This window comes from Brachycentrus maculatus, unplaced genomic scaffold (genome assembly GCF_059751285.1).
Source record: "Brachycentrus maculatus isolate JH-2025_06_01 unplaced genomic scaffold, ASM5975128v1 h1tg000124l, whole genome shotgun sequence".
Lineage (NCBI taxonomy): Eukaryota > Metazoa > Arthropoda > Insecta > Trichoptera > Brachycentridae > Brachycentrus > Brachycentrus maculatus.
The window spans coordinates 1,542,132-1,555,115 of NW_028280877.1; the positions used below are offsets into that span (position 1 = coordinate 1,542,132).

A 12,984-nucleotide genomic window follows, 5' to 3' on the forward strand; every position below is an offset into this window, starting at 1 on the left:
TTCTTGAAGTTAAACCAGTTTCAAATTTTCAGGGTTGTCACACTAAGTCGCACACGCAAGTTTTTATTAAATTTAATATTAACACACAACTATTATTTATCAATGGAATATTTTAAAATAATAAGAAAAACACAAAAAAATTGAGCAAAATAAAAACCCCTGGCGTTCAAAACAATCGATTAAAATAATCAATATTTCAAGTGGTTTGAGTGGTAGCCCTAATGACATCTGTCAACTGTCAGCTGAAAGTGATACCGATAAATCACTTAAAAGTATTTAAAAACTTTATAAAATATTTTGTGACAACTTCAACTGATGGCAATGTATGTTCCGTTTTTGACAGATTGTCAATATGAGTTAAAACTGCGGAGTAATACGTCATCAAAAGTACTGACGAGATATCTCGTCTCTGGCCATACGGGCACTCCGCCATTTGCCGAGATATCTCGTCTCTGGCAACCATCGGGTTAAAAAATAAGTTGAAATATAAATATTGCAATAATGCCTAGTTAGTTACATATTTATTTTCCCCTATGGTTACAATGTAAAAGGATTTACTTCGCAACGTTCTCAAACTAGCGCAAAACTCCATATGTCAATTCCAACTGTGATACAAAAGCAGTTGTTAAAATACTTAATATTATATAATGAGAATATAAACAATGGACAATATAATGGAATGTTACGCAGTGTATAAAGTGCCAGCCAAGCCGGGTCATCAGCTCTGTGAGTGCCCAGACTTCCATATTCCCTTTGTATAAAAAAAAAAGCTGTGTGTGTTGAGATATCTAATATGTCAATAAATAGAAACCGTAATGTTTTAAGATCCTTCCGGAATTGACTGGAGATAACTATGGGAATGGAAGGCCACAGTAGTGAGGATCGTGTTTGGTGTATTGCAGGTGGACATGGAGCCCGTGGACATTGAGCGGCACTTTGACACGGTGACGGCGAGCGACATAGAGAGCTTCCAGCACTTTGTGAACCAGAAGGTGCTGTCTCCGGGCAGCAAGAGCCCGCCCCCGCACCCCGCCCACACCAACCTCGGGGAGGCCATCAAGGCCAAGAGGGCCATCTGTCCTCCGCCATACAAGTACGCTTCCTCTTCCCGCAACCTGCAGAGACTACTGATCCGGGACCGGAGAATTAGGCGTTGTCCTAATACAACGCGAATACGCAATCATTGCGCAAATTAACAGCGCGATAATCATGCAATAGCAAAAACTGGGATTCTTTATGGATGCGATAACGCGCGAATCCTTGTTCGCGCCATGTCGTTCATTCGTCTACAATCATCGAATCTCAATCAAAACACCTATTTGACATCAATACGCTTGATCGGGCATTCGTACAAACTTAGTTTGCACGAATAGATATCAGACACTTTAATCCCGTGACCGCATTGCGCAAATGCCAAATAGAATACTTGAAGTGTGAGAACACGCGATGATAGTGTAATGGTGTTGTATTAAAATGACAAAGTTTATCGATCCTACGGGCAGAATCTACCCTCCAGAGTAAAATAGAACAAGATAGGAACATTTAAGGTCTTTCTTCTTCTTCTAACCCTTACCGCACCCAATGGTGCGTAAGGCACTGCATCGTATAGAAGCAGTGTTATCTTGTTATCACGAAGGAAAGGTGATCACAACCTTGCCCTCCAGGTCACAGTGGAACTAGTCCAGGGTCATATTGGAAAAATCACTAATATTTACTTTAATCCTCTTGGAAATCAATCCCGGGACCTCCAGCATGGTAGCCTAGCGCGATAAATGCTACACTATGGTGGTTTGCTACTCGGCAGGTATGTGGACACCATCGACCTGCTGTCGCGCGGCCCGACCGCGCGGGGCCCGGAGCTGGGCGCGCTGCTGGAGGCGCTGACGTGCGCCGCCACCAACGACGTGTTCAACCTGGAGCGCCTGGAGACCCTCGGGGACTCCTTCCTGAAGTTCGGGGCCAGCCTGTTCTTGTTCCACCGCTTCCCGGCGCTGCACGAGGGCCGCCTCACCGACATCAAGGGACGCGTCGTCAGCAACAGGTTAACAGACTTTTATAGCTTTATGTGTTCACAACCAAGCAATTTTTTAAATATATCTTTTTTTAATTTAAACATTTCCAGGGTCGCGTCGTCAGCAACAGGTTAACAGGCTTTTATACATTCATTTTTAAAAAGTCAGTAATTTTCTACGCGTATTCACAACTAACAAATTCTTTAACCTTCAGACGCTCATGCGCCACGTGCAATAAGGGTAGCGCCCTGCCCAAGCATTTTTGCGAAATGTTCGCGCGACTTGCTACCTACGCGTAGCTGTTATAAAAATAATTTTATCTTTAAAATTAGTCATCCTATTTAGGTAAAATAAAAAGCATTATCAAAATAGCAAAGATAAAATGAGGGATCAGTATCTCAAAGACATAATCTACATAAGCTAATATTCATATTTTGAATACTATTGTCGTAAATCAGTGTAATCCAATAGCGAAATCGTAAAGGACCACTGGGCGGCTAAAGGTTAAATATATATATTTTTTAATTGGAACACATTGTTACGGTGTTAGATGATCCAGAATAAATTGTTATCGACCACTCTCTGCGACTGTCAAATGTCTTCCAAAACAAAATTAACCTAGAACATGAAAAGCAACCCTGTAGTTTAATAATTCACTTCAAAACCCTTATCCACACCCGATGGCGCATAGGGCACTGCATCATATAAGCGCATTATTATCTTGATCGCGATAATATTAGTGGTACTTAGCAAATCAAAGTCTGGCAATTATAAAGCACAAAATGCTCTAAATAAATTAGAAACCTTTTTCAGGAACTTGTATTACTGCGGCGTGCGGAGAGAGCTGCCGGGTCGCATGAAGGTGGACCAGTTCTCTCCCAAGAATGACGGGATAGTCCCCGGATTCTGCGTTCCCCGCTGCCTCCAGGAGATGCTCACTCAAGCTGAAGTTAGTTGAAGGCGTCAAACTAGGATAATCAATATATTTATAAAACACATTTTTATCTGAGAAACGTGTTTAGTATAAAATGGTGACTAGTCATGCAGAATAATTAAATTTTATTTACTTAATTTTTAAAGTCCTCCGTGAGTTATTCACATGTTTAGATTCATCATTTCAAGAAAATAATTTGATTTATTCCTTTTGTGATGTAAATAACCTCAAAATAATTGACCATAATTAGACTTTATTAAAGCGAGTTGGTAGCTTCAGACACGGTCACCTTTATTTGTATAAATAAATGCGCTCCATATGGATGCCTAGACACGCACTAAATGGTACCTTCACACTTTCTCCCTATCTTCTTCTTCATGAGCCCTCTGACCTCCACTACTGAATCGGTTGCTGCTTGCAGCCAGTTTCTACCCCCCACAGCGACTATGTCGTCGGACCATCTCTTTTGGGGTCTTCCTACACCTGTTTTGTCCATCGTAAATTCTTGGGGTCCATCTTGTCGCTATGGTCAGTCGATAAGTAAGGAGAAGAAAGCTGTCCCACCGCATGCCCAGATCTGATACAGAAGCATATAGGCTTCCTGACAGATCTGCTCTTGCTAAGGAATTTTGTTTTTTTTTTTACTAAGTTGCGAAATTTGAAATTGAAAATGTGAAACAATATAAAATTGTATCCTGATTTTACTGTGAATTTACATTTAAAAGCTTTCAATATACCTGTCACTGCCAATCTAAATAAATACAAAATTGTAAGTCCATCACCAAATTTTCTAGAAGTACCCCGGTGTAGGCAGTGAAAGGGATTAGTGTTTAGTTCAATTAGTCAACTAGATCCGATTCCGACTCGACGTTGGCCGGTACACAGACGCCCACAACCCCGACCGGCACAGCAGACAGACACGGAACAGTAAGGAGAAGAGAGGAATTATCCGGGAGCCGCGCGTGCCGTTGCAGGTGTGTCCGTCGGTGCTGTACTCGCTGAGCCTGCCGCGCGAGGACGTGCTGAGCGGCCGGCTGTCGCAAGGCAGCGTGGGCGCCCTGTCGGCTGCCATGCTGGAGTGGGCGCGGGAAGCGGACGGCGAGGGTGCCCAGCCGCGCACCGCCGAGGGCATGCACGTGTTCCTGGACCAGCAGGCCATGCAGGACAAGGTGACTCCATCCGCCACTGTTCCCCTGGATACTACTACAGTATCCAACAGATTAATTGAAACAACAACTTTTTTGTTGTATTTTTGTAAAATCTTTTATTTATTAGTTGTATCACAAATTAATATTTAATGTGATCTCATTTGGGCTCAATCAATGATTTCACTCTTCTTGGCATCAATTATATAAAGGTTTTGGCACGTGGATGCCATTTTTTCGTCTCGAAACGATAGCTGAATTATGGACAAAATAAGCTTTTCCACTGTAGTGCAATCAATTTTGGAGAGCCGATTCTTACAGATTTCCGATAGATTTTCAATTAGGTTTATGTCTGGCAAAATTCTTGACCTGTCCAACACAGTTCATTGTTTTTGTGAGAAAAATTTCATTTTCATAATTTTTTTTGGATTTGTGGCAGGGTAAATCCTGCTGAAATATTCCATTACCATTTGACCTTCGTTTTTGTATCTCTGGTAGTATCTTTTCCAGTAGAATCGGGTGATACTTCTCGCTATTCATCATCTCAGTCACTGAAAGAAGCAGCCCTGGTCCATAATACGAGGAACACCCCGAAACATTTTTTAGAGGGTGTTGAAAATACGAAAAAAATGTTTTGTTTCAATTAATTTGTTCGATACTGTATTTATACTTCTTAATAAACGCAATAAGGTGGAGGACGCAGCAAATCTTGGTCATAAATGTTGTCAAGAAGAGGCTTGCTTGACACGTTGGTTGGAACGACACGCCGATATAATTGCCGAAATCCACTGTTGAGAATGAAAACAATAGTGTAGGGATGCCAGTAATTAACAAATTAATTAATTTAAAAAAAAATTGCTACGCAATGTTTGTATTTTATTTGCATCAATTTATTGCATATTGTTTATTAACCTTGACCTGTAAAAATATATATCTTTAAAATATCACAGCTTTACACAACTAACATTTCGCTGAAACAAAAGTTTTTCTCGTTTCTCTTCAAGTATGTTTGTAACTTCAATATTAGAACTTAAGTAACATAAGACGTAAAATGATCAATAATTCTAAATTTCAATGTATAACTTATTGAAGAAAAAATACAATACGAATAGAATATTTTCACACAACCCTGAAGGAATCCCTAACATACTGAAAGCTGATACATCGGATTTTGGTAACCAAAGGGTTATCGTGGTTAAAAAATAAACGTATTTGACATCTATTTGGTGGTTTATTTTCAGGCGGTGGCGGATGCGGTGGAAGCCCTAATCGGAGTGTACTTACTGGACGGAGGAGTGGAAGCCGGCCTTCGCCTCCTGCAGTGGTTCAACATTCTGCCTGCAGATGTAACATATTTCTCATTCTTTAATCATCGATGAAGAGTGATCCCGTTTGCTGTCTTTTTTATTAATTCCAGGAAACAAATTATATAAAAAATATCTCTCTATCATAAGTTTAGACAGGGATGTGATATTTTTCCATGAGATTTTTCTAAATCCTAATAAGCAATCCTAACACTTTTCCAGAAAAGTGATTCACTTTGTTCAAACGAATTTAACAAAATAATTCAATGTGTTTTTTTTAAATTTCAACTCTATGTACTTCACTCTTCTTTTTCTTCAAACCCTTATCAGTACCTCAATGGTATAAAGGCATCAACTATATATATGTATATAATAGGTATGTACATTTATTTTTCCACATGCTTATAATGGTGGAGACCCACTGAAGCGTTTTGTCGTAACGTAACGTCATAAAATCTAAAACTTTCGTCATAAAGCATCTGAAACTATGGATGGAGCGCTCGGCTTGCCGTACTGACTACGAATGCTCGCATCGTAACGGCGAAAAGGCTCCGGTCAGTCCCCACCATAAAAAGTAATTTGAGGGCATGTTGTAAAAAATGTTTTAGCATTAATTAAGAATTTTTCATTTTTCCCATATTTTATAGTTGTTTTAAATAAATCGTTAGTATTTTTTACCATTGCTTTATATGCAGATGAATATGTAAAAATATTGAAATGTTAACTGATCATATGATTATTTTATGATCATAACTAACTAACCGTCACACCGCTTTCCGCAGGCGTAGGCAGAGAGAATAGAACCCCACACCACTCTTTGCAAACATTCTATGCGTCTTCCACGTTCATGCATCTCCTCATACATACCCGCCGGTTATTTAATCTCCTAACTTGACCGCTTTTGAGTATTTGACATATCTGATCGTGCCAATTTTTTATGTTTGATCATTTGTTTTTATGGATGATGATACGTTTAAATGTTACTATTTACTTATCTTCTCATCACAAAATCAAATTTTAAAGTGTCGGGTTGTGGTCCACTCTACCACAATTTGATACCTATTTCTAATAATGAGCCGCGCAGGCTCACATAAATAGTTTGAAATTGAAGTATTTTTGTAAATAATAAAAAGACAAATATTTCTCTTTTTTAAAACAAAAAAAAAAGGCGATTGAATACTTGTATTCTAGGAGGACTTGAGTGGGTTACTGCAGAGACAGGTCCCGTCCCCCCTGAGGGAACGGAAGGTCTCGCTGCAACAAGTGTCCTTCTTGCTGGACCACACCATACCGCAGATAGAGAACATCCTTCAGTACCGGTTCAAGGACCCCAGTCTCCTGCTGCAGGTCAGACCTTTATACATTTTGACATCTCCCATCGATTTAAGAAACGCAGATTAGTGAAAAAGGATTTGGACACCCCAAATTGTGGCAGATCTTTATGCTTGCGGATTGCATTTCACTGATACTTTGGTCATAAGAAACCTTTGAATTTTTTTATTATTAAATAATTAACCATCCATCAATAATTAACGCTTACAGTTTACCTTCCGCTCTCAAGCTTTTATTTGCCTCAACTGATTTCAGCGCACTATTCACTCTCGATCTTAATCAATCTTTCCATCCCCAGAAAACATACGTCCCAAATAAGGAAATCATCTACCTATTCCATAGTTTCCCCATTTACTACTATTTCATATCCAGATCTACTTTTATTTCTTTCAAGTACTTTGTCATGTGTAAATTTAAATCTTCTTCTTCAAATCCTTATCCGCTGCCGATGGTACATAGGCACTTCATCATAAAAAAGCAGTGTTATCTTGATCGTTCACACATGAAGGAGAGGTGATTAGCCCTCCGCTTCAGGAACTAGTTTGGGGTGATATTGAAGAAAGAAAAAAAATCGCTTAAATTTATTTGACCCCCCCTCCCCACCGAAATTGAACCCGGAACCTCCAATGCGGTAGTCAAGTGTGCTGACACTACGGAGACAGACAGATTAAATTTCAAACAAACTTTAAACTCATCTCGGCTCACGTCATCTGCATTTATTCCTCTTTCCCTTATCTGCACCCAGTAGCGCATGCCGCGCCGCATCTCCATCTTTAATTACACGAAGGCAAGTTGATCCTCCGGTTCAGATGCCCTCCTGTAATGGGGCGCGTGCGAGCGGGTGGGAACCCCATTACAGGAGTATGAGTGGCAGTCGTGTTGTGTTCCTGCAGGCCATGTCGCACTCGAGCAACGTGCGCAACCGGGTGACGGACAGCTACCAGCGGCTGGAGTTCCTGGGCGACGCGGTGCTGGACATGCTGGTTACGGCGCACCTGCAGGAGCGCGCGGGCTCGCTGGCGCCCGGCGAGCTCACGGACCTGCGCTCGGCGCTCGTCAACAACGCCACGCTGGCCGCGCTCTGCGTGCGCCTCGGCCTGCACGCTTTCCTGCAGGCCTCCAACGTGGCGCTGGACGTGGCCGTGGCGCGCTTCGTGGCCTACCAGCGCCAGCGCGACCACCTCGTGGACGAGGCTGTGCTCTTCCTGCTGCAGGAGGACGACTGCAACCTCGCCGAGTACATCGAAGTCCCCAAGGTGACTATTTTACCAATATATTCACATCACCAGTCACATCACCCCGCTACTTCACCAATAGCACTGGTTACACTTTCCTGAAAGGGTTAACTATAAACTCGTGCACCGGTGATATGTATTTTGACACCATATGAAAATGTGGTTTTAAAACAGGAAAATTGTAAATATTCTTAAATGTTGCTTTTATTGACCATAGTTGAAGTTGAAATGTAACAATTTTGTAATGTTAGCCCTGATAAATATCTGAAAACAAGAAAAAAATACATCGCAAGTAGCCGCAATATTGGCGTAGCGACACGACCGCTGCGGGGGTCGACCTGTGCGCTACTAACAGGAGCAGTATCAAACCGCGTGCACGTGAATGCAAAGAGCGGCACGCACACACACTGGGAAACATTTGTGTATTGGTGATGTTATCCCTGATTTTTTCACAAATTATTTATTTCCGTCGCTGCAAATGAATAACGTTATATTATAATACTTTTATGTAATACGTAATTATATTACGGAGGAACACAAAAATTCTGACACCGTATTTATTATATTTTATATTGAGTTGTAGTAAATACATATCCGCCCATAATTTGAAGATCAGATGGGGAGATGAGAGACACGCGTGTAAAGATGGTATGTTGTGGAACAGGCCCTGGGGGACTTGCTGGAGGCGCTGATTGGCGCCATCTTCCTGGACAGCGGCGGGGACTTGGCTGTGGTGTGGAAGATCGTGTACCAGATCATGCATCGCGAGATAGCGCTGTTCATGGAGAACGTTCCCAAGAACCCGGTCCGCATGGTCCACGAACATGTTCACGCCGCTCCCGTCTTCCAGTCAGTATATTTTACTCGCCTGTTTTCTTATTATTCATCAGTGCTATCTCCATCATCAATGTAATTTAGGATTATAATTTGGAATATTAACACACTATCTGCGGGGAGGGTAATTTTACCCTTTCACTCGACTGGTGGTATTCGGCGGGAAGGGTAATTTTACCTTTTCACTCGACCCATCGTAAATTGCGTGTAAGTTATTTTTACGCATGACTTTTGCGGCATCTTTTGATCTCATAACGATGTATACAGTATGGTTAAGTGTTATCACTTCTTTTCGGAGATGTTTATCTCTATTATGAGTAATACGAACTAGAATGAGCAACATAAAAATTCGAGCCAACGAGTCATACGACACCGCGTTCCTTAGAACACCTCAGACCACTTATCTTTAATGTTATGTTTGGGACAAGAGAAAACAATTATAATTTATAATTTACGAGTTGTTTACATTTAAATTTTGATACCATTCTAACACTTGTTTCCATACCAGTTCATTCCTTTAAGTCAGAAGATACGGTTGAAATTTAGATCGAGGAATACTTTTAGTGTAGATTTTATTTATTTTTCATTCCCGTGATAAAATGGCTTCGGCTGATGAGGAAATATTTGCAGATAACTTGTCAAATAATTCGGAAGACTGTAGTTTACCTGCATTTGACAATGATAGTGAATTTTCGAGTGAAAGCGAAGTGATTCCACACAGAAGAATCCCTGTAATACCCTTGCAATTCAGCGATTCTGAATCAAGTTCGAGCGAGGAAGATATTGAAGAGTGGCCGAAGTAGGCCGAACTGGCATCAACATTCTGCCAAATAACCCGGAAAATATAATGGATGTGATTAATCTGTTTATTGGGGAGGATTTATTGGACCTAATGGTAGAAGAAAGCAATAGATACCACTCCCAAAATGTTGACCTATTTAGAGAAACAAGGAAGTCCGTAAAATGGAAGCCAATATGTGTTGCGGAGTTGAAAAAGTTTTTAGGTCTAATTTTACTAATGGGTCAGGTCCGGAAAGATAATAGAGATGATTATTGGTCAATAGATCCGACTATCGAAACTCCGATATTCTCCAAGATAATGAGTCGTGATAGATTTAGGCAGATATGGCAGGCATGGCATTTTTCCAACAATAAAGATAACGTGGACAGTACTGATCGCCTTACGAAAATAAGGCCAATATTGACATATCTCACAGCCAAGTTTAAAAATGTTTACAGTCCTCATAGAGAGCTTTCTCTCGACGAAAGTATAATACCATGACGTTCCAAAATTATAAAATATGGCATTCTTGTACGCGTGGTCAGTGAAGCTACTTCGGGCTATATTTGTAACATGGAAATATACAGTGGACAAGGGAGACCATTATTAGATACCATGACTTTACTTTTGAATCCGTATTTAAATTTATGGCATCATGTTTATATGGACAATTATTATAATAGTGTACAAACCAGCGAAATCCTCCTTCAACATAAAATTAGAACCTGTGGAACAATTAGAATGAATAGAGGTCTGCCCGATTGTTTGAAGAAAACAAACTTACGCAAAGGTCAATCATTATTTCGCCGAAAAAACGATGTTCTTTTGCAAGTTTGGCAGTCAAAAAGAGAAGTGCGAATGATTTCTACAATTCATTCAGCAAACATTCTAGAAAGCCACAACATTGATTGGGCCACAAAAGAACGGATCTGGAAACCTCAGTGCGTGATTGAATATAATAAATTCATGAAAGGGGTTGATCGTGCGGACCAATATTTGTCATATTATTCTATATTGAGGAGAACTAAAAAATGGACAAAACGAGTTGTTATGTTTTTATTAAACTCAGCTCTATTTAATGCTTTTAGAGTTTATAAGTCACTGAATAGGCGTAAAATAAGATACAAATCTTTTTTGCATAATGTTGCACAACACTGGATATCTGACAGCATTCCTGAACATTCAGCAGCAGATGAGCAAGAGCCGGGACCATCCACCTCTCAGACTACAAGAAGAACTCGGAATATTGACCCCCCTGGAAGACTATCGATGGATTTGAGGAAACATTGTTTAGAAAAAATAGTGACATCCGGAAAAAAGAAAAACCCTCAGCGCCAATGTCGTGTTTGCGCGACGCATAAAAAAAAAAGTTTAACGTGCTATATGTGCAAGTTTTGTTCTATTCCTCTTCATAGGGGTGAATGTTTTGAGAAATATCACACTCTGACTCGATATTAAATTTATTTAAAAGGATTTTCAAAATAAATTAATGTTTTAATTTTAAAAACTATGAAAGAATGATTTTTTTTGTTGTTGATATTTAAATATACAATTTTCCAACGTTAATGTGTGTGTCTAACAATGAATTTACACGGTACCGGCTATGGTAAGTATCACACAAAAAATTTTAAGGCAAAATACTCATTACTTTTACAGATATAGCGATTTTAAAAAAATACACATTATTTCCGCAACACCCTTATTTTCGCCCGCTCCACGTAGTAGTTAGCGCGCGAATCCACCCGCAGATAGTGTGTTAAGTCGCATGATATAAAATTTATGTTATGGAAAGGATCTTGCCCTGCCCACTTTCATAGATCAGTCTTTCCACAATCCACAGACCATATAACACATATTTCATTTAAAACAATGCCAAGCAAATAACACTAAGAAACTACACCTAATGTGCCTGTAGGCAGCACGTACCCGATACTTAAACCATTTACAATGATTTAAACCTATTTTGATTGTTTTTATTTATAAAGGTCCTTTTCGGGACTGCGCTAGTGTGTCCGTAACATATGTTGTTACCTTTCTTTTTGACAATTACCATAAATAATTTATAAAATAAGTAGGCCGATGCTTATGTCCTTGTCCAAAGAAACAAAACACCATCTTGGAAGAATATTTTTGCTTAGGATTTTTAGTACACAGATCACGAATGCTAGCAATTTACTCGAGGAAATGGTGATTTTAAATGGACCAGGCAGGTGACAAATACGGAGGATTTGAGGATCTGCTTAATCTCTCATGGACTGGTCAGCTTTTAACATATGTTTATCTGTCTGCAGGAGTTCCCAGCCCGTTAACGGAGTGGTGATGGTGCCCTTGAAGCTCCGAGTGAAGGGAGAGCCGATGTTGGTGCACGGGTTCGGCGCCAATACAGCTCTGGCCAAGCGAGCCGCTTCCAAGATAGCGCTGCGACTACTCGACGTTGCAAACTGCTGAGTGCCGGACATCCAGCCGCCAACAGGGCAGCCGCCCAGACTTGCATATTCCCTTCTCCCGATGTGTCGTTACATTTGCCTGCGTAAGGTCCACAATTTGTGCATCAAAGCGCGCTTCCCGAGATTCCTCTAAACTCAGTGTTTTCTTAGTTAATATGTATGTTATCTATTTCGCTAATTTTCTAAATAAGGAACTTTTTCGCTGTGATTTACTGACCTTGTAAGGAAATTTTACTTAGAAATCATACTGCATTTGCAATTCATTTTAAAATATTTAAAAAAAATATTTTTTAAAAAAACTTTGATTAGATTAGAATGTTTTTGTTATATTGGTTTCCGACAAAATGAAAGACTGAGTTTTTTTGTTTTTAAATATCGGATTTAAAAAAATTGTGCCTTCCAAGAAGTCCTAATTTAGAGTTTGTAATTAAAATATTTATACTGCATACATATTAGAAAATTGTAAGATATTTTGTGTAAAGATAATGTTAACGTGTCTTATTTGAATATACTGACGTTTTGTACTATTGTACCACAGTTCATTTAATCAGTGACCGGGTTTTATCGTTACAGATTTCATCACACTGGTGGGAGGCTAGACAAAATTCTATTCACATAAAAAACCTAGCATTTGTTTTTATATTTTTTCTGACAAAATTAAGTGAAATGGAATGAATTTAAGTAGTTTTTTAATAATAAGTTTAATAAAAATGAATTTACTCACTGAAATTGCGTACGCAAACACGTGTACAGACGTTGACAGCCTCATTGTAACGAAACTCGGAAATACTAGAAGGTACGAGTGTGTCATGCGTTAAACACACTCAAGGCCTAAGCGGCCCCCACCTCAGCAGTTAAAGGTTAAAAAGAAATGGATTTTTGCAGCTATGACCCATATATTTTTTTAAATATAACTGCAAAAATCCATTTCTATAATAACATTCATGTCTCACTTGAAAC

The 12,984-nt window shown here is 39.7% G+C and overlaps 1 protein-coding gene across 1 annotated transcript in view; it reads left to right on the plus strand.

Annotated features, from left to right (window-relative positions):
* Dcr-2 (Endoribonuclease Dcr-2) overlaps positions 1–12,308 on the plus strand; it is a 32,147-nt gene extending 19,839 nt beyond the window's left edge. The window contains exons 20-28 of the mRNA XM_088260129.1: positions 903–1,093; positions 1,805–2,041; positions 2,826–2,961; positions 3,921–4,115; positions 5,333–5,437; positions 6,587–6,742; positions 7,621–7,983; positions 8,627–8,811; positions 11,869–12,308. Of these exons, the coding sequence (XP_088116255.1) occupies positions 903–1,093; positions 1,805–2,041; positions 2,826–2,961; positions 3,921–4,115; positions 5,333–5,437; positions 6,587–6,742; positions 7,621–7,983; positions 8,627–8,811; positions 11,869–12,025 (1,725 nt within the window). The 3' untranslated portion in view covers positions 12,026–12,308. The remainder of the gene's footprint in view (positions 1–902; positions 1,094–1,804; positions 2,042–2,825; positions 2,962–3,920; positions 4,116–5,332; positions 5,438–6,586; positions 6,743–7,620; positions 7,984–8,626; positions 8,812–11,868) is intronic.
* Positions 12,309–12,984: the final 676 nt, after the last annotated feature.